At 45.7% G+C, this 23,637-nt stretch overlaps 1 protein-coding gene across 1 annotated transcript; it reads left to right on the forward strand.

Annotated features, from left to right (window-relative positions):
* Window positions 1–11,856: 11,856 nt before the first annotated feature.
* Window positions 11,857–23,109, forward strand: LOC109915339 (tumor necrosis factor receptor superfamily member 1B-like). Its single transcript, XM_020514948.2, has 3 exons — window positions 11,857–12,088; window positions 21,137–21,262; window positions 22,792–23,109. The coding sequence occupies exons 1-3, from the start codon at window positions 11,953–11,955 to the stop codon at window positions 22,935–22,937; spliced, it is 408 nt and encodes a 135-aa protein (XP_020370537.2). The 5' UTR covers window positions 11,857–11,952; the 3' UTR covers window positions 22,938–23,109.
* The last annotated feature ends 528 nt before the right edge of the window (window positions 23,110–23,637 follow it).

Consider the following 23,637-nt stretch of genomic DNA (forward strand, 5'->3'; position numbering starts at 1 on the left):
CCACTGCAATCCATCTGGTATGGGTGGTCTTACAGTGTAGTTAGGGACCTTCAGGAATTTCACACAGTTACACTGAAGAAACAGCAGTACAGGTCCAACTACGGATATTTGTGACTTGGAGGGGAACTTGCAGAGGATGGTGTTACCATGGATCTGTTGCCCTTATCCATCTGGATGATAGTGGTCATAGGTTTGGAAGTGCTGTTGAAGGAGCCTTGGTGAGTTGATGCATGGCATCTCATATCTGGTACATGCAGCTGTCACTGTGCATTAGTGGCGGAGAAAGTAATTTCCAAATTCGTGGATAGGATGCTGATCAACCAGGCAGCTATGTCCTGGATGGTGTTGAGCTTCTTGAGTGTTGCACTCATTCAAGTGACTTTATTCCATCACACTCCTGGATTGTGTCTAGTATTTGGTGGATAGGCTTTGGGGAGTCAGGTGATGAGTTCTTCGCCTCTTCCTAGCCTCTGATCTGCTCTTGTAGTCACAGTATTTATATGGCTGATCCAGTTCTGTTTCTGATCAATGGTAAAACTCAGGATATTGATAGTTGGGGGGGATTCTGGGGAATTCCCCTCCTGAGTTCAGCTTCTTTGCTCCTCTTTGGGCCAAGGCTATAATGGGGTGAGGATCAAGCCAAGCAACACTGATGGAACCCAAACTGAGCATTGATGGGCAGGTTATTGCTGTGGATATTACATTGGATAGTATTGTCGACAACCCTTTCCATCACTTTGCTGACAATTGAGAGGATGTAGATGGGGCAATAATTGGCTGGCTTGGATTTATGCTGCTTCATGTGGATAGTATGTACCTGCGCAAATTTCCACATTGCTGGGTAGATGTCAGTGTTGTAAGTGGACCAGAAACAGCAACTAGTTCTGGAGCATAAGTCTTCAGGACTGTTGGTGGGATGTTATCATAGCCTTTGCAGTATCGAATGCCTTCAGCCATTTCTTGGCACCACATGCAGTGAATCAATTCGGCAGAAGATTTGTATCTGTGATACTGGGGACTTCAAAAGGAGGCTGAAATGGATCATCCACTCGGCACTTCTGGCTGAAGGTAGTTTCAAATACTTCAGCTTTGTTTTTTTCACTTAAGTGTTGTATTTTCCCATCATTTATGGAGCTTCCTCCTCCTGTCAGTTACTTACATGTCCATCATCATTCACAACTGGATGTAACAGGACTGCAGAGATCCAAGCTGATCCCTTGGTGTGGGATACATAAGAAACATAAGAACTAGGAGCAGGAGTAGGCCATCTGGCCCTTCAAGCCTGCTCCACCATTCAATAAGATCATGGCTGATCCTTTCGTGGACTCAGATCCACTTACCCACGTTCTCACCGTATCCCTTAATTTCTTTATTGTTCAAAAAAAATCTACCTTTTTTTTAAAAGCGTTTACTGAAGTAGCATCAACTACTTCACTGGGCAAGGAATTCCATAGATTAACAACCCTCTGGGTGAAGAAATTCGTTCTCAGTTCAGTCCTAAATCTGCTCCCTCTAATCTTGAGGCTGTGCCCTCTTGTCCTAGCTTCACCTGCCAGTGGAAACATCCTCTCTACTTCTATCTTATCTATTCCCTTCATAATTTTATATGTTTCTATAAGATCCCCCCTCAATCTTCTGAATTCCAATGAATATAATCCCAATCTACTCAGTCTCTCCTCATAAGCCAACCCCCTCAACTCCGGAATCAACCTAGTGAACCTTCTTTGCACCCCCTCCAGTGCCAGTACATCCTTTCTCAAGTAAGGAGACCAAAACTGCACACAGTACTCCAGGTGTGGCCTCACCAGCACCTTGTACAGCTGCAACATAACCTCTCTGCTTTTTATTTCAATCCCTTTAGCAATGAAGGACAAAATTCCATTTGCCTTCCTAATTACTTGTTGTACCTGCAGACCTACCTTCTGTGATTCATGCACAAGGACACCCAGGTCCCTCTGCATAGCAGCATGCTGCAACTTTTTACCATTCAAGTAATAATCCTTTTTACTATTACTCCTACCAAAATGTATGACTTCACATTTATTTACACTGTATTCCATCTGCCAGACCTTTGCTCACTCACTCAATGTATCTTTCTTAGCCTTAGCTAATTCCTTAGCCCTGTCTATTACATGCTTCTTCTACCTTTTCACATGCATGTATTTCCATTATGTACCTTCACCAGATTGAGGCGCCAAGCCTGGCACTGCTTCTGGCTTGATGGCAGTGGTAGAGTCAGGGATATGAGGGGCCATGAGTTTACAGTTTGAGGTTGAATACACTTGTAGACTGCCAGATCTGTTCTGAATCTGTCTGGTTTAGCCACACAAAACACAGTATATTCAGTGTGAAGACGGAATTTCATCTCCACAAGGCTCTTGTGGTCGTCACTGCTAACTATATTGTCATTGACAGATACATGTGGGGCAGGTAGTTTTGTGATGTCAAGGTCTCGTAGTTTTTTTTCTCTCTCTTTTTAATTCCTGCACACCCTCGTGCACACCCAATCAAGCATAAATGTTATTTGGTACTCAGCCAGCTTGGACAGTTGTACTGCTACTGAGATACTTTTGATCATGGACATTGAACTCTTCCAACCAAAGCAATTCTGAACAGAACAGTTCCGAAGAAGGATGACTGGACATGAAATGTTAACAGTGCTTTATCTCCAAAGAAGCTGCCATACTGGCTGAGGGTTCCCAGCAATTTCTGTTTTAATTCTGAGTTCTTAATGACCTCAATTCTTCTTCAAATTGGTGTTCAATTTGGAGCACTGTTGATTCCTTGCTGAGGTAGGGTGTTAGGTTTCTTTGCCCATGTTTGACCTTATTGTGAAGATTTCTTGACTGCAAACCTGCCATGCATTTGGACTGACCTTTACATCAGGAAACCACAATCACTGTTTAACATAATAGGGCACTAATATTCAGAATCAACTGGGCAGGAGCATAGAACAATTAGGGCACCGACTACTCTGTCAAAACTCCATAACAACAATAATAGCTTGCATTTATCTTGAACTTTTAATCTAATTAAATGTCCCAATCCTCTTAATAAGAGCTTTACCAAGCAAACCTTCCGACCAAGAGGTGATGTTTGGACAGGCTCGGTTAAGTGGTGAATTTTAATAGCATCTGAAAGGAGGAAAGACAGGTACAGAGATAGGGAGGGAATTCCAGAGTTTTGCGTTTAGATAGCTGAAAGCATAGTTGAAATTGGTGAAGTGATGAATGTGCAGGGAGCCTGACTGGTGGAGAGTGTGGAGATCTTGGAAGGTTGTGGACCATAGGCAGTTACAGAAACATGAAATTTGAGGAGAAATTTGAAAACCAGAATGGGAGTTTTAAAAACAAGCTGTTATTGAACTGGGAACCAATGGAGGCAAGTAACTTCAGGGCTCGTAAATAAACATGGCTAGTGCAAATTAGGATAGAGGCAACAGAGTTTTTGATAAGTTCAAGTTGATGGAGAGTGCAAGATGGGAGGTTAGTCAGTAAACATTAGAAATCATTTGACAACTCTTATATTTGACTTTGTACAGAGCAAGTTCAGAGCAGGTTAAGTTTCCCACTTAAGAAAAACTGGTTACATGCTGTAGCTTTGACCCAAAGCAAAATAGAATCATAGAATGTTACAGTACAGTAGGAAGCCATTTGACCCATTATGTCTGCTCTGGCCCTTGAATGACCTATCAGTAAATCCCATTCTCCAGGCCATTCTCCAAAGCCCTATAAATTCATCACTTTCAAATATATATCCAGCTGTCTTTTGAAACCTCCTACAGAATCCACTTCCATTGCTCTCCCAGGCAGCGAGTTCACAAATTCTAACAAATCTCTGATTAAAGAATCTTCTCCTCATCTGACTCCTAGCTCTCTTACTGACAATCTTGAAATTGTGATCCCTAGTCACTTACATACCAACTAGTGGAAATCGAATATCCTTCTTTATCCTGTCAAAATTATTCTTAACTTTTACACCTCATTATGGTCATCTCTTAATCTTCTCTGCTCCAAGGAGAATGAATCCAATTTCACTCATCTTTCCTTGTATCTAAAATCCTTCATTCCTGGTATCATTCTAATAAATCTCCTTTGCAATCCCTCCAAAGTTTTAACATCATCCCTCGAATAAGGTGTCCAGAGTTGAGCTCAATATGGTCTGACCAATGATTTGTAGAAGTGTAGCATCACTTCCTTGTTTTATGTTCTACTCCTCTATTTCTGAACCCCATTGATGCTGTAAGCCTTCTTAACAATGGTTTCACCTTGCCTGGCCACATTCAGAGAATTAAACCGAGGCCCCTCCGCTCCTGTATTCCCTTCAGAGTTGTACTATCGAAATGTAACCTGCATGGCACAATTCCAGCAGGTTTGCATGCAGCCATGCCTTCTAGAGCTAATGTCACAGGTTTGGTTTGAGGTGGGTCAAGTAGGTGGTGGTAACACATTTGCAATGATGCCTGTCCAAGGCTGATGTAAACTCCAGGGCAAATGAGGCAGATATATTTGAATATCAGTGATCAAACTATTAGTTTCCTGAGCAAAGGAACTAACCTGCTGTGATCTGTTTAAAACAAGTTTGACACAGTTGCTAAACTAGCAAATAGAAAGCAGCTATTCCCCTTCATTGAAAGGTCAATAGCAAGGAAGCATACTTTTAAACTGAAAGGTGAGGTTTACACAGGATTTGAGGAATAAACATTTTCACCCAGAGGGTGGTGGGGGGTCTGGAACACACTTCCAGGGAGGGTTGTTGAGGCGGGAAATCTCACAACCTTTAAAAAAGTACTTGGATAAGCACTTGAAGTGTCATAAAAATTCAAGGCTATGGGCTAGGTGTGGGAAAGTGGGACTGGTGTAAGTAGTCGTATTTTTCTGGCAGCACGGACTTTATGAGCTGACGGGCCTCTCTTATACTGAATGATTCTATAGGCCTAACTAGTAGGACTGATTAATGCTGGATAAGGTGTGATACGTTTGCACTTTTTCAGTGCAACAGCAGCACAATAACACCAGGTCCCACTGGAATTTGAGGAATGGAAATTCCCAGATGCTGGAGTCCCTACCCTTGCCAACATCCTAGGTCAGTTAAGAGGCAACCATAAATCCTCCCCTTACACGTCTATTATGAATGATGTTTAGCCACCAATCAAGCAGAAGGCAAGCAGAACTTATGGAGGGCATCAAAGCTTAGATCAAATCCCATCCTCATCTCACATTGGCATACTTTATCACGGTAGCAATGAGGTGTCAGCACACAGAAATGCCTCATGACAAAGGGATTGTAAGAGCCCTAAAGTTTCGCACTCTCACAGGGAGTTTACGTCACTGGTAGAAAGGACTGTAATTCTGGATTCTTATTTCTCTACTTTTCTAATTTATTGCTAGACTTCTTATTTCTTTATTTTTCTAGTTTTTTTTCCATAAGAATTTATACTTAAGAATCTGTACCTAGGTACCTTGGTACCTAAAATGGCACCGCAAGTGGCAATTTGTAAACTTTTCACTGTACTTATGTGAGTACATGTGACAATAAAGCTAATACAACTCAATTCAGTTGTAACAGAGGTTGTTTCAACATTCATCCTCTTGTGCCTTCCAGAGGCTCAGGTGCATGCAACGGGTTCCAATATGAGAAAACATCAGGCATATTTCGGACAATTTGGAGGTACAGATCCCTTGCCCGCTGATAGAGTGCACAAGTGTTCTTGTGGAGATTGTTATACATTCACTCCCAGGTCAAGTCAATTACATTGTTCTATGCAAAATCTCAGGATGAGAAATTCACAACGTGGGGAGTCCCCAACCCCAGCCCTTACCTCTCCCTATCATTTTCCAAGCAAGAATCAGACAAAATTTCTGTCTATTACTAGAAGAACATTGATGTACTCTACACAGAATTTCAACCTCAATCTGCTTTGACTCTCCAGTGATTCATCCAAACTTCAAAGTACTGCAGTGCTACTTAAACCAAAAAGCAACCTTGTTATCTCAGATTCTCCAGCATCTGCAGTTCCTACTATCTCTCAGCAACTGGTAAGTGTCTTGCTGCCTGAAACGAGTTGACACCGTGTATCAATGTCAAATAAGGATGTAATCATTTTCTGCCATGGCATCCCTGCTCTTTGAGACTGTCCTGCTTCAGGCAATGTTGAATGCTTAAGTTGAAGTCCTGGAGAGCTCAAGGGGTGCTACTCATACAATGACACTGTATTCTGAAGAAGAGAGAAAAAACAACCACAAAAAAGAAAATGACAAATAATAGGTAATAATTTGAAAGTTGGGAAGTGCAACCAAGGAGTTAATCAGACTTAAACTGAGTTAACCTGAAGATAATACCTACACCTCAGCTGGGAAATTTTAACAACGTTCGATTCATAACAAAGTCTCTCACCATCAATTTGTTGGGGGATGACTGTAAATTACTGTTGACTCATCAAGCTATTTAATAACGTAGGCTCATCCAGTCATAGCCAATGACTGCAAGTGTCATCCTGTCCTCCCCTCTTTTCCTGAAAATGCTCATTAACCCTATGGTACCATTCCATATGCATTGATTGTGTGATGACTTTTCTGTTTTGCTGAAAAAAAGCGTTTTTAAAATTTTTTTTGTGAGATGTTCCTTTAAGTCTGATGTTAAACTAAGATAATCCATTTTGGCAATGTGTTTATAATCTTAAGTGATTTAGATGGCTACAGAGGTGATGCAAAATGTAAATAGCTAATTTGATTTAAGATTATAGTTGGTCTCAGAGCACAGAAAGATACATATCTGTGTGTGGGTCAGAACTTGCAATTGAGGTGAATAGAGTACAAGGAGATGTGTATGTACAACATTTAAAAAGGAACAGAATCCTAAGGACGGGGAGTACAGACAAGACTACTGTTGCAGCTTTACTTTTGCCAAACACAATCAGTCCATTTTAATGGGATCAGAGAGTGTAGTCTTTGGGGGATTTTGTGCCATGAAGACTGCCATAAACCTAGCTAAGGAGGTTTTGCAGGCATATGTTGCTTGGGTGTTAACCATATCCTGGAACTCTTGACAGAATATTGCTGCCAATCATGAAAGTGACTCAAGACCCAAATCAATTGAGTGGATAAAACAAGCTTTATTCTCGAGTTGGAAAGATGGAGACCAATTGCAACTCTCTTGTCCCCGCTGAGATCAGCCAGAACATAAACCTGGGGCCTTCTAGGCTGTTTGACTTGTTGCTACTTTGGGCACTGCCTTTACAAAGCTGGTGTCTTTTCGACAGTTCTCACCTTGACCTTCTGGAATATTCTACAATCAAACTGGTTTTGTGGTTACTCATCCAATCAATCTGCTCACCAAAGATCAACAATCTAGCTTGGAATCAAAGAACATGTAGTCCTGAGCCAAGAAAGTAAAAAAGTGATTATTTGCTATTCAAAAATATAGTATGCAAAAGTACACTATGTAACAGTTGCCATTTGACATTACATAAAACCTGATACAGTTCAATTTCTTTCAGAGCTATAGGCAGCACTTTGAGGTACACACTAACAAGTCAGATTACAATTTACATTTCATAGGCCAAAGATTTTCATACAGTTTCCTGTACAGTTGTACCTCCTTGGTATAATATTTTGGGATGTCCTTAAACGACTGCCTTTCCCCACTGCAGCACTGTAGTGAGTATCTATCGTAGACCTTGGTAAGTTCCAGTCTGCAACCTTCGGTTGTGAACAGCTCTTTGCACTGAAAGAACAGCAGGTTTCAGGTACAACAAAGGGATATATTTCACTGAGTTGATGCTCCTGCAGTAGCAGTTGATATTTATCTCAGTTTGCACTGCTGGGAGCGCAGAAAGCAATGAGTCAGGTGTTACATTCATGCTTGAATGAACCTCAGCAAAAATACCACTACGTATCTTTCCAGACCTTCTTCAGTGAAACAGACTCAATGGGCTGAATGGTCTACTTCTGGTCCAATAAGTTAGAGCCTAAAGCATATTCCAACACCACCAGCCATTGGTCTGAGCTCTTAGGATAGATTTAACCGCCCCAGCTCACTGATTGCATCCATCAAACTATCGGTCCTTAAGAGGAAGAAGAGATAGTAGGAACTGCAGATGCTGGAGAATCCGAGACAACAAGGTGCAGGGCTGGATGAACACAGCAGGCCAAGCAGCATCATAGGAGCAGAGAGGCTGACGTTTCGGGCCTAGACCCTTCATCAGAAAAGGGGGAGGGGAAGGGGGTTCTGAAATAAATAGGGAGAGAGTGGGAGGCGGATAGAAGAGGGATAGAGGAGAGGATAGGTGGAGAGGAAACAAACAGGTTGAAGAGGCGGGGATGGGGCCAGGAAAGGTGAGTGTAGGTAGGGAGTTAGGAAGGGGATAGGTCAGTCCAGGGAGGACGGACAGGTCAAGGGGGTGGGATGAGGTTGGTCGGTAGGAGATGGAGGTGCAGCTTGGGGTGGGAGGAGGGGATAGGTGGGAGGAAGAACAGGTTAGGGAGGCAGGGACGAGTTGGACTGGTTTTGGGATGCGGTGGGGGGAGGGGAGATTTTGAAACTTGTGAAATCCACATTGATACCATTGGGCTGCAGGGTTCCCAAGCGGAATATGAGTTGCTGTTCCTGCAACCTTCGGGTGGCATCGTTGTGGCACTGCAGGAGGCCCAGGATGGACATGTCGTCTGAGGAATGGGAGGGGGAGTTGAAATGGTTCGCGACTGGGAGGTGCAGTTGTTTGTTGCGAACCGAGCGTAAGTGTTCTGCAAAGCGGTCCCCGAGTCTCCGCTTGGTTTCCCCGATGTAGAGGAAGCCACACCGGGTACAGCGGATGCAGTATACCACATTGGCAGATGTGCAGGTGAACATCTGCTTGATGTGGAAAGTCTTCTTGGGGCCTGGGATGGGGGTGAGGGAGGAGGTATGGGGGCAGGTGTAGCACTTCCTGCGGTTGCAGGGAAAAGTGCCGGGTGTGGTGGAGCTGGAGGGGAGTGTGGAGCGGACGAGGGAGTCACGGAGAGAGTTGTCCCTCCGGAAAGCAGATAAAGGTGGGGAGGGAAAGATGTCTTTGGTGGTGGGGTCGGATTGCAGATGGCGGAAGTGTCGGAGGATTATGCGTTGGATCCGGAGGTTGGTGGGGTGGTACGTGAGGACGAGGGGGATTCTTTTTTGGTTTTTATTGCGTGGACGGGGTGTGAGGGATGAGGTGCGGGAGATGTGGGAGACACGGTTGAGGGCGTTCTCGACCACCGAGGAGGGGAAGTTACGGTCCTTGAAAAACGAGGACAACTGAGATGTACGGGAGTGGAATGCCTCATCCTGGGAGCAGATGCGGCGGAGGCGAAGGAATTGGGAATAGGGGATAGCATTTTTGCAGGAAGGTGGGTGGGAGGAGGAGTATTCTAGGTAGCTGTGGGAGTCGGTGGGCTTGAAATGAATATCGGTTTCGAGGTGGTTGCCCGATATGGAGACAGAGAGGTCCAGGAAGGGGAGAGAGGTGTTAGAGATGGTCCAGGTAAATTTAAGGTTGGGGTGGAAGGTGTTAGTGAAGTGTATGAACTGTTCGAGCTCCTCGTGGGAGCACGAGGCGGCACCGATACAGTCATCAATGTAACGGAGGAAGAGGTGGGGTTTAGGGCCGGTGTAGGTACGGAAGAGGGATTGTTCCACGTAACCTACAAAGAGGCAGGCGTAGTTTGGGCCCATGCGGGTACCCATGGCTACCCCCTTTGTCTGTAGGAAGTGGGAGGAATTGAAAGAGAAGTTGTTGAGTGTGAGGACGAGTTCGGCTAAGCGGATGAGGGTGTCAGTGGAGGGGGACTGGTCGGGCCTGCGGGACAGGAAGAAGCGGAGGGCCTTAAGGCCATCTGCATGGGGAATGCAGGTGTAGAGGGACTGGACGTCCATGGTAAAGATGAGGTGTTGGGGACCGGGGAATTGGAAGTTCTGGAGGAGGTGGAGGGCGTGGGTGGTGTCACGGACATAGGTAGGGAGTTCCTGGACCAAGGGGGAGAAAATGGAGTCGAGATAGTTGGAGATCAGTTCGGTGGGGCAGGAGCAGGCGGAGACAATGGGTCGACCAGGGCATTCAGGTTTGTGGATTTTGGGAAGGAGATAGAAGCGGGCAGTGCGAGGTTGGGGAACGATGAGGTTGGAGGCCGTGGGTGGGAGGTCACCTGAGGTGATGAGGTTGTGGATGGTTTGCGAGATGATGGTTTGGTGCTCAGGGGTGGGGTCATGATCAAGGGGGCGGTAGGAGGAGGTGTCGGAGAGTTGGCGTCCGGCCTCGGCGATGTAGAGGTCAGTGCGCCATACTACAACTGCGCTTCCCTTGTCCGCGGGTTTTATTGTGAGGTTGGGATTGGAGTGGAGGGAGTGGAGGGCTGCACGTTCTGCGGGGGAGAGGTTGGAGTGGGTGAGAGGGGTGGAGAGGTTGAGGCGATTGATGTCTCGACGGCAGTTGGAGATGAAGAGGTCGAGGGAGGGTAGGAGGCCTTGGGGTGGTGTCCAGGAGGAGGGGGTGTGTTGGAAGCGGGAGAAGGGGTCAGTAGAGGGAGGGTTAGGTTCACGGTTGAAGAAGTAAGCGTGGAGGCGGAGGCGGCGGAAAAACTGCTCTATGTCCAAGCGTGAGCGGTATTCGTTGATCTGTGGGTGGAGGGGGACAAAGGTGAGCCCTGTACTGAGGACTGACCGTTCGTCCTCAGTAAGGGGTAGGTCTGGGGGGATGGTGAAGACTCGGCAGGGCTGGGTGCTGCTGTCTCCTCTGGAGCTGCTGGCTGTGGAGGTGGTGGGCGGAGCTGTGTCGGTGTCGGCTGTGGGCGGAGCTGTGTCGGCGTCGGCTGTGGGCGGAGCTGCGTCGGCGGTGGGCGGAGCGTTGTCGGCGGTGGGCGGAGTTGTGCCGGTGTCGGCGGTGGGCGGAGTTGCGCCGGCGGTGGGTGGAGTTGCGTCCGCGTCGGTGATGGGCGGACCGGCGTCGGAGGTAGGAGGAGCGGGGTAGGCGGCGGCAGTAGCGGTGAGGGTGGTCGCGACTTCAGTGTCGCCTAAGAGGAATGTGTTTCTATCAGTGTGTTGTTATGGGTTTAATTAAATGAGTTAGCTTCAGCCTCATACTTCAATACGTTCTCTATGTTGGGCTCCTAGAACTAGGGTTTTAATTCATTCCTTCACTGAACGCAGGACACAAAGCCAAACAGCAACTAACTTATGTCATATGTTGAAACAACCTCCTATTTCCACTCCATGTGTACATGAATAATCCCATGGCGTTATTACAAAGGGGAGGTGGTAAGGCCATCCCGAGTGCACTGGTCATACTTATTCCCCAATCAACATCACAAACGCAATTTATCTTATCAGTACTGCATTGCATTTGAAGTACTATGGAACAACATTTGAAATGTAGTCACCGCTGTGATGCTGGAATTATGGTAGCTAATCTACATCAATCAAGATCCCACGGCCAGCCTCGTGTTGATGACCAGATAATTAGTTTCAATGATACTGGCCGAGAGCGGAACATTGGCCAGGGCACCAGGGGGGAAAACCTGAGCGTTGACGAATGCTATTGACATCTAACCTCTGATCAACCTTTCGTCCAAAAACAAGTATGAAACAATACAGCAACCCCACAGGACCAGGACGGAAGTATTAAATCTGACCATATTATCAACATTCTGGAGGATAAACCCGATGCCAAAATCTTCTGACTCAGAGGTAAGGGTCCTGCTGATGTTGTCTCCCACACGAAATAAAAAAAAATCATCGTAATCACACTTGGATCTGGGTTAGACTACGCGTAACAGAATGGCCTCAGCGACTCACGCCGATGCTGCTCGAAGGAGTTGGGGGAGGGATGCGTGTCTAGCTGAAGGTCAGGGGTTGAGTCACGCCTACATCGTTGCTTTTAAAGGGAGGAAGAAGCCGCTATTTCCAACAGTTTTGATGCAGGTTCTGGGTTGCTAAGTCTTGCGAATGGAGCTGCTCCCAGCCCTTATGTTACTCTGTGCGTCTGCTGCACGCTCTGTAGCCGTCTCCCATGGGTGCCCCGCAGAGTTTGTCAAAGTGACCGGGGTTTGGAAGTCTACCTGCTGCTCCAAGTGTCCGCCAGGTGAGGAAGAAACTTTATAAGCCCAGTCTGAGAGAGAAAAGGATAAGTTGGAGGCGGTATGATCATTCTGCAATCATATAAATAATAAAACAAACTGCACTTGCTGGAGATCTGAAACGCACACAAACAAACAGAAATTGCTGGAGAAACTCAGCAGGTCTGGATGCATTTGTGGGGAGAAAACAGAGTTAACTTTTCGAGTCCAATGACCCTTCTTCATTGGACTCGAAACGTTAACTCTGTTTTCTCTGCACAGATGTGGCCAGACCTGTTGAGTTTCTCCAGCAATTTCTGTTTTAATTTATTCTGCAAGAGTGATGCGGAATTGTATCCCGGGTCCCTGTTGCAATATATTATCCATTGGCAAACGTAGCGAACGAAGGAATCTCCGAGAGTCGTCTTCCTGCTCCTACGATGCTGCTTGGCCTGCTGTGTTCATCCAGCTCTGCACCTTGTTGTCTCAGATTCTCCAGCATCTGCAGTTCCTACTATCTCGTCTTCCAAATTTATCAGCAGCCAGTTATAAAAATTTAATTTGCAGTTTATTTAAAATAGTGTCACACACTTCCACTAAAAAAGTGGTAGGTTGTCGAGTATTAAAAATATATTAAAATGTGATATAATTTAAAATCAATAATTAAGTGATTTAATGGTATTAAGGTGGTTTTCAAAAACAGCATTACCTTCAGTATTTGAAACGTACCGCAGTATGTCAAAACATAATTGTTCTGAAAATAATTGTCTGAAAATGATCTGAGGAAGGGGCACTGGACCGGAAATGTTAACTCTGATTTTTCTCCACAGATGCTGCCAGACCTGCTGAGCTTTTCCAGCAATTGCTGTTTTTGTTTGTGACTGAAAATGATGTTTACTTTTGCTGTTTGCTTTTATTTACCTTTAACTGTGTGCAGAAATATCACAGACCACATTATCTCCCGATGTCAGAGGGTTTGGGGCGTGAATGTGATCTCGACACTCGAAATGTGGGGCGTGAATATGATCTAGACACTGAAAATGATGTTTACTTTTGCTGTTTGCTTTTATTTACCTTTAACTGTGTGGAGAAATATCACAGACCACATTATCTCCCGATGTCGGAGGGTTTGGGGCGTGAATATGATCCAGACACTCTTTTGGCTAGGCATGGAAGTTGATGGGACGACCACAAGAAAAACTTAAAGCGTGATCCATCTCCAGGTACTTCACAGGGGCATTGCAAAGCAAAACAAAAATGATGCCAAGCCACGTGGTTTGGCATATCCCTTACTTAACCATTGCTGTGAAGCCAGGAGATAAAAGATTGCTTTGAAGAGAGCAAGAGGGTATGCTTGAAGCATCACCAGGCATACCTAAAAATGAGGTTTCTGTTTGATAAAGCTACCATGCAGGACTACTTGCTGTCTTAAACAACTATGGGGAGTTGGGAGGCTCTACAAATATCCCCATCCTCAGTGATGCTGCAATCCAACACATCAGTGCAAACGGCAAGGCTGAAACATTTACATACAGCTTCAGCCGTGGATGCAAAGTGGATCATTCATCTCAGCCTCCTCCTGAGGTCCCCAGCATTAGTCTTCAGTCAGTTCACTTCACTCCATGCCAAATCAAGGCAGTAGATACTACAAAGGCTATGGCCCCTGACAATATTCGAGCAATAGCACTGAGGACTTGTGCTCCAGAATTAGCTGCACACCCAGCAAAGCTGTTCCAGTCAGGTTACAATAGTACATCTACTTGGCAATACGGAAAATTGCCCCGGTATGGCCTGTACACAAAAAACAGGAAGGGTGCAACTCAAGCAAATACTGCACCATAAGCCTACTCTTGATCGTCACAAAGTGCTGGAATATGTCGTCAATAATATGATCAAGCAACACCTGAGAAGGAATAACCTGCACAATGACTTCATTACGGTCTTGTTCCAAACATGGACAAAAGAAGCTGAATTCCAGAACTGAGGTGAGAGTGAGTGCCTTAGACATCAAGGCAGCATTAACCGAGTGTGGCATCCAGGGGCCCGAGCAAAACTGGAGTCGGTGGGAGTCAGAGGAAATCTCTCTACTGTTTTGAGTCATGCCTAGAACAAAGAAACTTGGTTGTTAACGTTGGAGGTTAATCATCACAGTCCAAGGACATCTCTTTAGGAGTTCCTCAGGGTTGTGTGCATGGTCTGACCATCTTCAGCTGCTTCACAAATGACCTTCCCTCACTTACAACCAGGAATTTTTGTTGATGATTGCACGCATTCAGCACCATTTGTGACTTCTCAGATCCTGAAGCAGTCTGTAACCATATGCAGTAAAACCAGGCATGGACTGACTGGCACCATATAACTGCCAGGCAATGACCATCTCCAACAAGCAAGATTTTAACCATCGCTCCTTGATTTCAATGGCATTGAACCAAATGCCCCCTTCTCCCCCCCCACCCGACTCCCAACATTCTGGGCATTCCCTTGGACAGGGGACTGAACTGGACTAGCCACATAAAGACTGTGGATACAAGAAAAAGAGCAGGTCAAAGGCTAGGAATCTTGTAGCAAGTAACTCATTTCCCAATGCCTATTCATAGTCTACGCTGCACACATCAGGAGTGTGATAGAATTCTCTCCACTTACTTGGATGAGAGCAGCTCCACCAACACTCAAAAAGCTTGACCCCATTCAGGACAAAGTAATCCCCTTGACTGGCACCTCATCTACCATTTTCAACTATTGTTGCCTTTATTACTGATACACATTGGCAGTAGTGTGTACCGTCTATAAGATGCACCTGCAGTGACTCAGCAAGCCTCATTTGACAGCCTGTACCTGTACCATCTCAAAAGACAAAGGCAACAGATCCATGATAATGCCACGACAATAAGCTCCCCTCCAAGCAGGACAACGTCCACAGTTATTCGTTTATTATCGCTGGGTCAAAATTCAGCAACTCTCCGCTTAACAGCGTTGTGAATGTTCTTACACTCCAAAGACTGAAGCTGTTCAAGGAGGCAGCTCATCACCACCTTCTCAAGGACAATTAGGGATGGGCAATAAGGTCTGATCTTGCCAATGATACCCACAACCCTTGAATTCATAAAAAAAGTCAATATTTGGGCAGATGTCCAGAAATCTGGTTGGAGTCATAGGCTTTCAGAAGCATCTTAAAGGAAGCAAAAAGAATGGCATTGCAAAGGAGACTAGAAAGGCAATTCCAGAGTTTAGGGCTTAGGCAGCTGAAGACATGACCACCAAGTGGCAAAATTCAAATCCGAGATCTTCAAAATGTCAGAATTACAGTAATGTAGAGATTTCACAGGATTGTGGAGCTGGAGGAGAGGAAGAAGTATGGAAGGGCATGGCTTCAGATGAATTTGAAAACGAGGCTGCAAATGTTAAAATTAAGCTGCTGCTTAACTGAGAGCCAGTGTTGACGAGCAAACAGGGGGGTAATATGTGAATAGTCACAGGCAGTCATGGGCAGCTGAATCTTGAATGACCTCCGGTTTATAGAGTGTGTTTGAATAGTCAAATCTGGAGGTAACAGGCATGGATGAGGTTTCAGCAGAAGACCAGTTGACTGAGAGGTGGCAGTGGATGCTGTTGTGGAGGTGGGAATGGTGACATCACAGATGTACGGTCAAACACTCATTTCGGACTTAATTGAGATTCAAAGTTTGCATAAGTCTGATTTAGCTTCAGTCAGACACCAGAGAAAGGGATGGAGTTAACAAGGTGTAGAGCTGGATGAACACAGCAGACCAAACAGCATCAGAGGAGCAGGAAAGCTGACATTTCAGGCCTAGACCCTTCTTCAGAAATGGGGGAGGGTAAGGGGGTTCTGAAATAAATAGGCAGAGAGGGGGAGGCGGATAGAAGATGGATAGAGGAGAAGATAGGTGGAGAGGAGACAGACGGGTCAAAGAGGCGGGGATGGAGCCAGTAAGGTGAGTGTAGGTGGGGAGGTAGGGAGGAGATAGGTCAGTCCAGGGAGAACGGACAGGTCAAGGGGGCGGGATGAGGTTAGTAGGTAGGAGATGGGGTTGGGGCTTGAGGTGGGAGGAGGGGATAGGTGGGAGGAAGGACAGGTTAGGGAGGCGGGGACGAGCTGGGCTGGTTTTGGGATGTGGTAGGGGAAGGGGAGATTTTGAAGCTTGTGAAATCCACATTGATACCATTGGGCTGCAGGGTTCCCAAGCGGAATATGAGTTGCTGTTCCTGCAACCTTCGGGTAGCATCGTTGTGGCACTGCAGGAGGCCCAGGAAGGACATGTCATCTGAGGAGTGGGAGGGAGAGTTGAAATCATTCACGACTGGGAGGTGCAGTTGTTTAGTGCGAACCGAGCGTAGGTGTTCTGCAAAGCGGTCCCCAAGCCTCACCTTGGTTTCCCAGATGTAGTGGAGGCCACAATGGGAACAGCGGATGCAGTATACCACATTAGTAGATGTGCAGGTGAACATCTGCTTGATGTGGAAAGTCTTCTTGGGGCCTGGGCTGGAGGTGAGGGGGGAGGTGAGGGGGGAGGTGTAGGGGCAGGTGTAGCACTTCCTGCGGTTGCAGGGAAAAGTGCCGGGTGTGGTGGGGCATATGTTTCAGCATTCCCCATACAGATGGCCTAAAGGCCCTCCGCTTCTTCCTGTCCCACAGGCCCAACCAGTCCCCTTCCACTGACACCCTCATCCGCTTAGCCGAACTCGTCCTCACCCTCAACAACTTCTCTTTCAATTCCTCCCACTTCCTACAGACAAAGGGGGTGGCCATGAGTACCCGCATGGGCCCAAGCTATGCCTGCCTCTTTGTAGGTTACGTGGAACAATCCCTCTTCCGTACCTACACTGGCCCTAAACCCCACTTCTTCCTCCGTTACATTGATGACTGTATCGGCACCGCATCGTGTTCCCACAAGGAGCTCGAACAATTCATCCACTTCACCAACACTTTCTACCCCAACCTTAAGTTCACCTGGACCATCTCTAATACCTCTCTCTCCTTCATGGACCTCTGTGTCTCCATCTCTGGCAACCACCTAGAAACCGATATCCATTTCAAGCCCACCGACTCCCACAGCTACCTAGAATACACCTCCTCCCACCCACCTTCCTGCAAAAATGCCATCCCCTATTCCCAATTTCTTCGCCTCCGCCGCATCTGCTCCCAGGATGAGGCATTCCACTCCCGTACATCTCAGATGTCCTCGTTTTTCCAGGACCGCAACTTCCCCTCCTCAGTGGTCGAGAACGCCCTCGACCGTGTCTCCCGCATTTCCCACAACTCATCCCTCACATCCCCGCCCCGCAATAACAACCAAAACAGAATCCCCCTCGTCCTCACGTACCACCCCGCAAACCTCCGGATCCAACACATCATCGTCCGACACTTCCGCAATCTGCAATCCGACCCCACCACCAAAGACATTTTTCCTTCCCCACCCTTATCTGCTTTCCGGAGGGACCAGTCTCTCCGTGACTCCCTTGTCCGCTCCACACTCCCCTCCAGCCCCACCACACCCGGCACTTTTCCCTGCAACTGCAGGAAGTGCTACATCTGCCCCTACACCTCCCCCCTCACCCCCATCCCAGGCCCCAAGAAGACTTTCCACATCAAGCAGATGTTCACCTGCACATCTGACAATGTGGAATACTGCATCGTCTGTTCCCGTTGTGGCCTCTACATTGGGGAAACCAGGCGGAGGCTTGGGGACCACTTTGCAGAACACCTACGCTTGGTTCGCACTAAACAACTGCACCTCCCAGTCGCGAACCATTTCAACTCCCCCTCCCATTCCTCAGACGACATGTCCGTCCTGGGCCTCCTGCAGTGCCACAACGATGTTACCCTAAGGTTGCAGGAACAGCAACTCGTATTCCGCTTGGGAACCCTGCAGCCCAATGGTATCAATGTGGATTTCACAAGCTTCAAAATCTCCCCTTCCCCTACTGCATCCCAAAACCAGCCCAGCTCGTCCCCGCCTCCCTAACCTGTCCTTCCTCCCACCTATCCCCTCCTCCCACCTCAAGCCCCACCCCCATCTCCTACCTACTAACCTCATCCCGCCCCCTTGACCTGTCCGTTCTCCCTGGACTGACCTATCTCCTCCCTACCTCCCCACCTACACTCACCTTTACTGGCTCCATCCCCACCTCTTTGACCCGTCTGTCTCCCCTCCACTTATCTTCTCCTCTATCCATCTTCTATCTGCCTCCCCCTCTCTCCCTATTTATTTCAGAACCCCCTTCCCCTCCCGCATTTCTGAAGAAGGGTCTAGGCCCGAAACGTCAGCTTTCCTGCTCCTCTGATGCTGCTTGGCCTGCTGTGTTCATCCAGCTCTACACCTTGTTATCTCAGATTCTCCAGCATCTGCAGTTCCTACTATCTCTGAAAGGGATGGAGTTGGTAGCTACAGAACAAATCTTCAGCTCCTGTGGCATGGTAATTGCTTTGATCTTTCTGAAATTTAATTGAACGGCAGTTTCTCTTTGTTCAGCACCGGATATCTGTTAAGAATCTAATGACAATCTAATTAACAGTGAAAGGGTCACGAGAGGTAGTAAAGCTGGATTTTGTGAGCGTACCTGTTTTTGGATGATGTCACTGAGAAGCTGCTAGTAGCTGAGAAATAATCAGCGGTTAACAATAGCTTCTTAGACTGAGATCCTGTATGCCCACTCAAGTGGGACGCTGAATTTTCCATAGCTCTGTATTTCTAGCCAGAGGATTCAGTCAATACTGTGAAAAATGCACCAGATCAGCCATCTATCCACCTACGGGTATGTTACTGGCTCTGAAAGGTTGAATTTATTGCAATATTGTTTCAATCATTCCCTCACCTGAACACTGAATGCCCTTAATCTTAGCCATCATTCTCCCTGCATGGCTTTCATTGTGCTACACAATTATTTTAAATATCTGTTACCATTTCTGACTGGATCTCCATCAGTGCCATCAGGACTTCCAGGAAAGCAGACATAATTCCTTGCCTCCAATACCAAGTGTAACATGAAATTCTGTTCCCTGCTCCTTCCAAAGGAAAGTGTGAGGATCTTTATAGACCTAGTTGCCATGACAAGGATTAAATGTTCTGCTGTTTTGCCTCCCCACAACTTCCTCTTTCCCATGAAATTAAAACTCTTCTCAGGCTCAATCCTGCCTTCATCCTGAATCAGCATTTTCTCTCTTCGCCACCACCCCCCACCCCGACCCCTCTCTCTCTCTCTCTCCATTACTCACCTGTCTTCCCTCTTGTCTTTCTGAACTCCTATCATCCTTAAGTCCTACCTTCTCACCCCTTCTCCTGGTGCCCCCTAAACACTGATGACCAAGCTTCTCTTCTTGGCCCTGCACTGGATAACCTTATAAATGTCCGCTCTGTTCAGCTGATTCCCTTTCAAAACCACCATCCATGCTGTCCTTCTCAAAATAACTTGTATTGTTACAAGCTAACACCCCATCCCTGACATCTTTCATCTCTTGAAAGCACTTGAAGTCTTGTATACCTCCCATTCTGAGCTCAGTTCCTGCTTTCGAATATTCCAGTTTAATAATTATCTTGCAGTCTCCTAGCTGCTTGCTCCCCTCTTTTACAGAATCCTATGGAATCATGGTAGTTTGGTTTCTGTTGTGTAGTTAGTGTCACGAATGGATCCTGTGTCACACTATCGTGTACCACCAACTCTCATTTGCAGTCCTCCTCAGTGTGACTGCCTTCATACATTTCCACTATAACCTGTATTCTGAAGTGGTCAGTGCAGTTGAGCAGTGGTTTCCCCTCTGGAGTTTCCGAAGGATTCAGCCTGGTGTCCTACTCATCAATGTCTCGGTGAGTCAGGGTCTACATGTTTGGTAACGAGACCCAGTTAAGACTCATCATTATCTTTTGGACCTTTTACATGTTTCCAACAACTCTTTCCCAGCTTCTACCCTCCACAACTTTCAAATGGTCTCAAACTATTACCCTCACATACCATCCTGCTGTAAGCTTTACTCACCCATCTTTACCAACCGACACTCTGTTTCCTATGGATTAGATTTAAGCTCTTGTCCTCATTACTGATTCTTCTTTGATGCATCTCACCTCAGCAATTTTCTCAGCTTTCAATTTCCTCCTCCATTCTCCAATCCTCTGACTCTGGACTTGCATGCATTTCCCTTCTCTCTGCAAGGCTTTTTGAGATGTTTTCTGTGTTAAAAGGTAGTGTGGTGTTAAAAGATAGTGTGTTTATAAAAGAAAAATGCCATATCATGTGTATTATCTGGGACAATCCAATTTGTCCCTGCAAATTGCATAAACTTTCAACTCATCCTGCAGCTGAGAATCTGAAAACAGTGTGATCACAGCATTCCCTGTTATGCTGAAAGGTTCATTGATAATTGGTGCAAGAAGGTAATGTTTAAGAGAGCCGCCATGTTGTGAGTAGTTACTACCATAATCTAGCTGCAAAGTGGCTCATGTCCTGAATTCTACCTGGTTAATTACAGATTAGCACAATTTTGGAACAACTGCTGCACGTTGTATCCATTTTGGGAACCAATGGATTCTCACCAGGACACCAGATTGACTGGAGTCTGTAGAGAATACCATATGGCAAACTACAACCTTTTGTGTTCTCAGCAGCTGTGTTCTTAAGTTTCCAGCATAGTCTGCATGGATTTCTTGGAAGTCTGGAAGAGGTTTCTTGGCAAAGGAATTATTTGCCTCTCACAGGCTTCGAAGAGGTGTAACTGGAGGGCTGAAGTGTTTAGTCATGATGCGGGTAGGCTCGATCAACAAGTTGTTCTCTTTTGCATTGTCAGTTTTCAATCAGCTACTCACTCAATGCAACAACAAGTAAAAAAGCACGGCTGGGGAGTTTCCTGCCCATGAATGTTTGGACATCCAGTGTTCAAAAGAAAGCCGTGCGAACATTATTAATCATCTCAACAATACTCCCCTGAAGAGGTGATAATTACTCAATGCAGCTAAAGGCATTGAAAAGGTCTGCTTTATATCCTATTATAGCCTTACAGTAACTGGTAATCATTCCAGTTGATTCCTGATGCACTGTTATTAATTGTTCCATTTATTTTCTAGGCACCTTTATGAAAGAAGATTGTACAGACACCTCAGACTCTATCTGTGTGCCATGTGAAAATGGATCGTACACAATGGATTGGAATAATATGTATTTTTGTTTCGGATGCACTAAATGCAGTGATGGTAATGATGCAAACAAAATACAAGTTCAATACTCCTCCTAAAATATAAATGTAAATGTCGCCCTCCATGTAGAATGGTTTCATCAGACATGAATGAATAAGGATGTTCTTTATAAACTGGCAGTGCCACTGCGAAACCAAGGTTCTTCAAATCTAATTGTAATAATCAAACTGGAGCAGCAGTTTAGAGGAGATTGAATCAATCAATCAAACTAACCAACTTGTCTGACCAACTAGTTTCCTACTACTGAAATCAATCTCTGTCCCTTCCATTTCCTCCAGGACCCAACTTAAAAGTGTTTTTGATTCTTCGCACTATCTATTAAATGAATTTAAAAAGATCACATTGCTACTGGTTACCTTTAACTCTTGGTATTATGCATGCAGTCCCCCTGGAATATGCATAATAAAGTGCCTAAGGCACAACCTTACCTTGTATCAGCTGAGCTAGAGTCTTATGAGAGTTTCAAGTGGAGTCTTCTGGAATTGAAGTTTTACAGGCGATCCTGTTGCCAAGAGTGACTTTTTGTTTTGTGTTGCGAATCAACCGAGACTGCCTCAGTTTGATAGTGTGTGAAGGAGAGTGTGACGACTGGGAGACCTGGCTTTTCTCAGGTGCAGGTGCGACCATGTACCTGGACCTGGGCATCATGAGCCACTGTCTTCAAGGGTAAGCAGGAGAGACTGGAAGGCACATTCAAGGATGAGTCACCTCTTCCTAAATAGTCACCCCTTGAAGTTCGCCTTGAAGTGGGATGGGGTCTGCACAGTTAGCCTATGGTGTTGCCTTGAGAAGATAGCATCTGCTGTAGCCTGGATCGATATCCTAATTGGTCAGACTGGCTGTGCATTTTGATGACCATTACAAAAAATTATAAATTTCAAGGCACAGAGGAGGCCTTTCCATCTGCATGCCAATGCTAGCTCCTTAAAGGATCAGCCCAATTTAGTCCCACACTCCAGATTTGTCCATTTGTGAGTATGTTCTCTTCAGCTTCATGTGTCACTGGCAAGGTCAGCATTTGTCGCCCATCTGTAATCACCCTTGGGTTGAATGGCTTGCTCAGCCACTTCAGAAGGCACTTGACAGCCTGTCACATTGCTGTGGGTCTGGAGTCACTGCAGGCCCAGACCAGGTAAGGAAAGCAGATTTCCTTCCCTACGGGCCATTATTGAACAGATAGGTTTTTCTGACAATCAGTGACAGTTTCATGACAGCATTCCTGGGACAACTTTCAATTCCAGGTTTATTAAATGAATTTAAATTCCACCAGCTGCTGTGGTAGGATTTGAACCCAAGTACCTGAGAGCATTTTCCTGAGTCTCTCAATTACTCAAATGATGACACTGCCGCTACATCACTGTATCTGATTGAATTTGTAAAGTTTGTTAGAAGATTCTGCTCACCAATAATGTGTTCCAGGTATTATCAACCTTCCACATGCAGAAAATTCTCAGTTATAGTTTATACATAAGAACTTTGCTCAGATTATGAGCATATGGCATTAACACACCCTTGCATTCTTACAGAAGGAGTGAGGTATAAGAGAAACTGCACAACAACCTTAGATGCCCAATGTGAATGCATCGAGGGTTACAGATGCACTGACGAAAATTGCAGGCTATGTGTTCGGAAAGGTAAGTTTTATTATGAATTCTTTAAGATAGAAAATTGAGTACTGCAGCTAAATCAAATGATTGTAACCTCGTTCATGAGTGATGGCAATTTGCTCTTCATTGAAGATGGTTATATTTTCCACTTGTTGCCCTGCCCAAACCACTATGATGCTGGTGTAGCTTTAATCACCAGATGATCTTCTGCTTTACTTCTTTGGCATCTTCTCCTCTGTTGAGCAATGAACCTCCTCCTCTTCCTTTAAATTGTTCATCACCACTGTTTGCCAGCCTCTTCCCTAATTCCAAGACACACTCTAAAAGTTTCTGAGCGATCCTAATTTTTTTCCTCTCCGTCTTTCCACTGAACTGAATGACTGGAGGGGTACCACAGGAATTAATGCTTGGACCCCACCTATTCCCAATGTATGATTTCGAATGATTTAATGAGGAAACTAAATGCAGCATCTCCAAGTTTACAGACGACACAGCTGGGTGGGAGGGTGAACTGGGAGGAGGATGTTGAGATGCTTCAGTGTGACATGTTAAGTGAATGAGCAAATGCTTGGCCGATGAAATATAACATGGATAAATGTGAGTTTATCAACTTAGATAGCAAAGAAAGAAAGGCACAGTATCATCTGAATATCAATAGATTAGGAAAACGGGGGGTAGGACGAGACCTGGGTGCCTTGTATATTAGTTGCTGAAAGCAGGCATTAAGGTGCAGTAGACAGCGAAGAAGGCAAATGGTAAGTTAGC

The sequence above is a fragment of the Rhincodon typus genome, chromosome 31 (assembly GCF_021869965.1).
Source record: "Rhincodon typus isolate 14 chromosome 31, sRhiTyp1.1, whole genome shotgun sequence".
Taxonomy (NCBI): Eukaryota; Metazoa; Chordata; class Chondrichthyes; order Orectolobiformes; family Rhincodontidae; genus Rhincodon; species Rhincodon typus.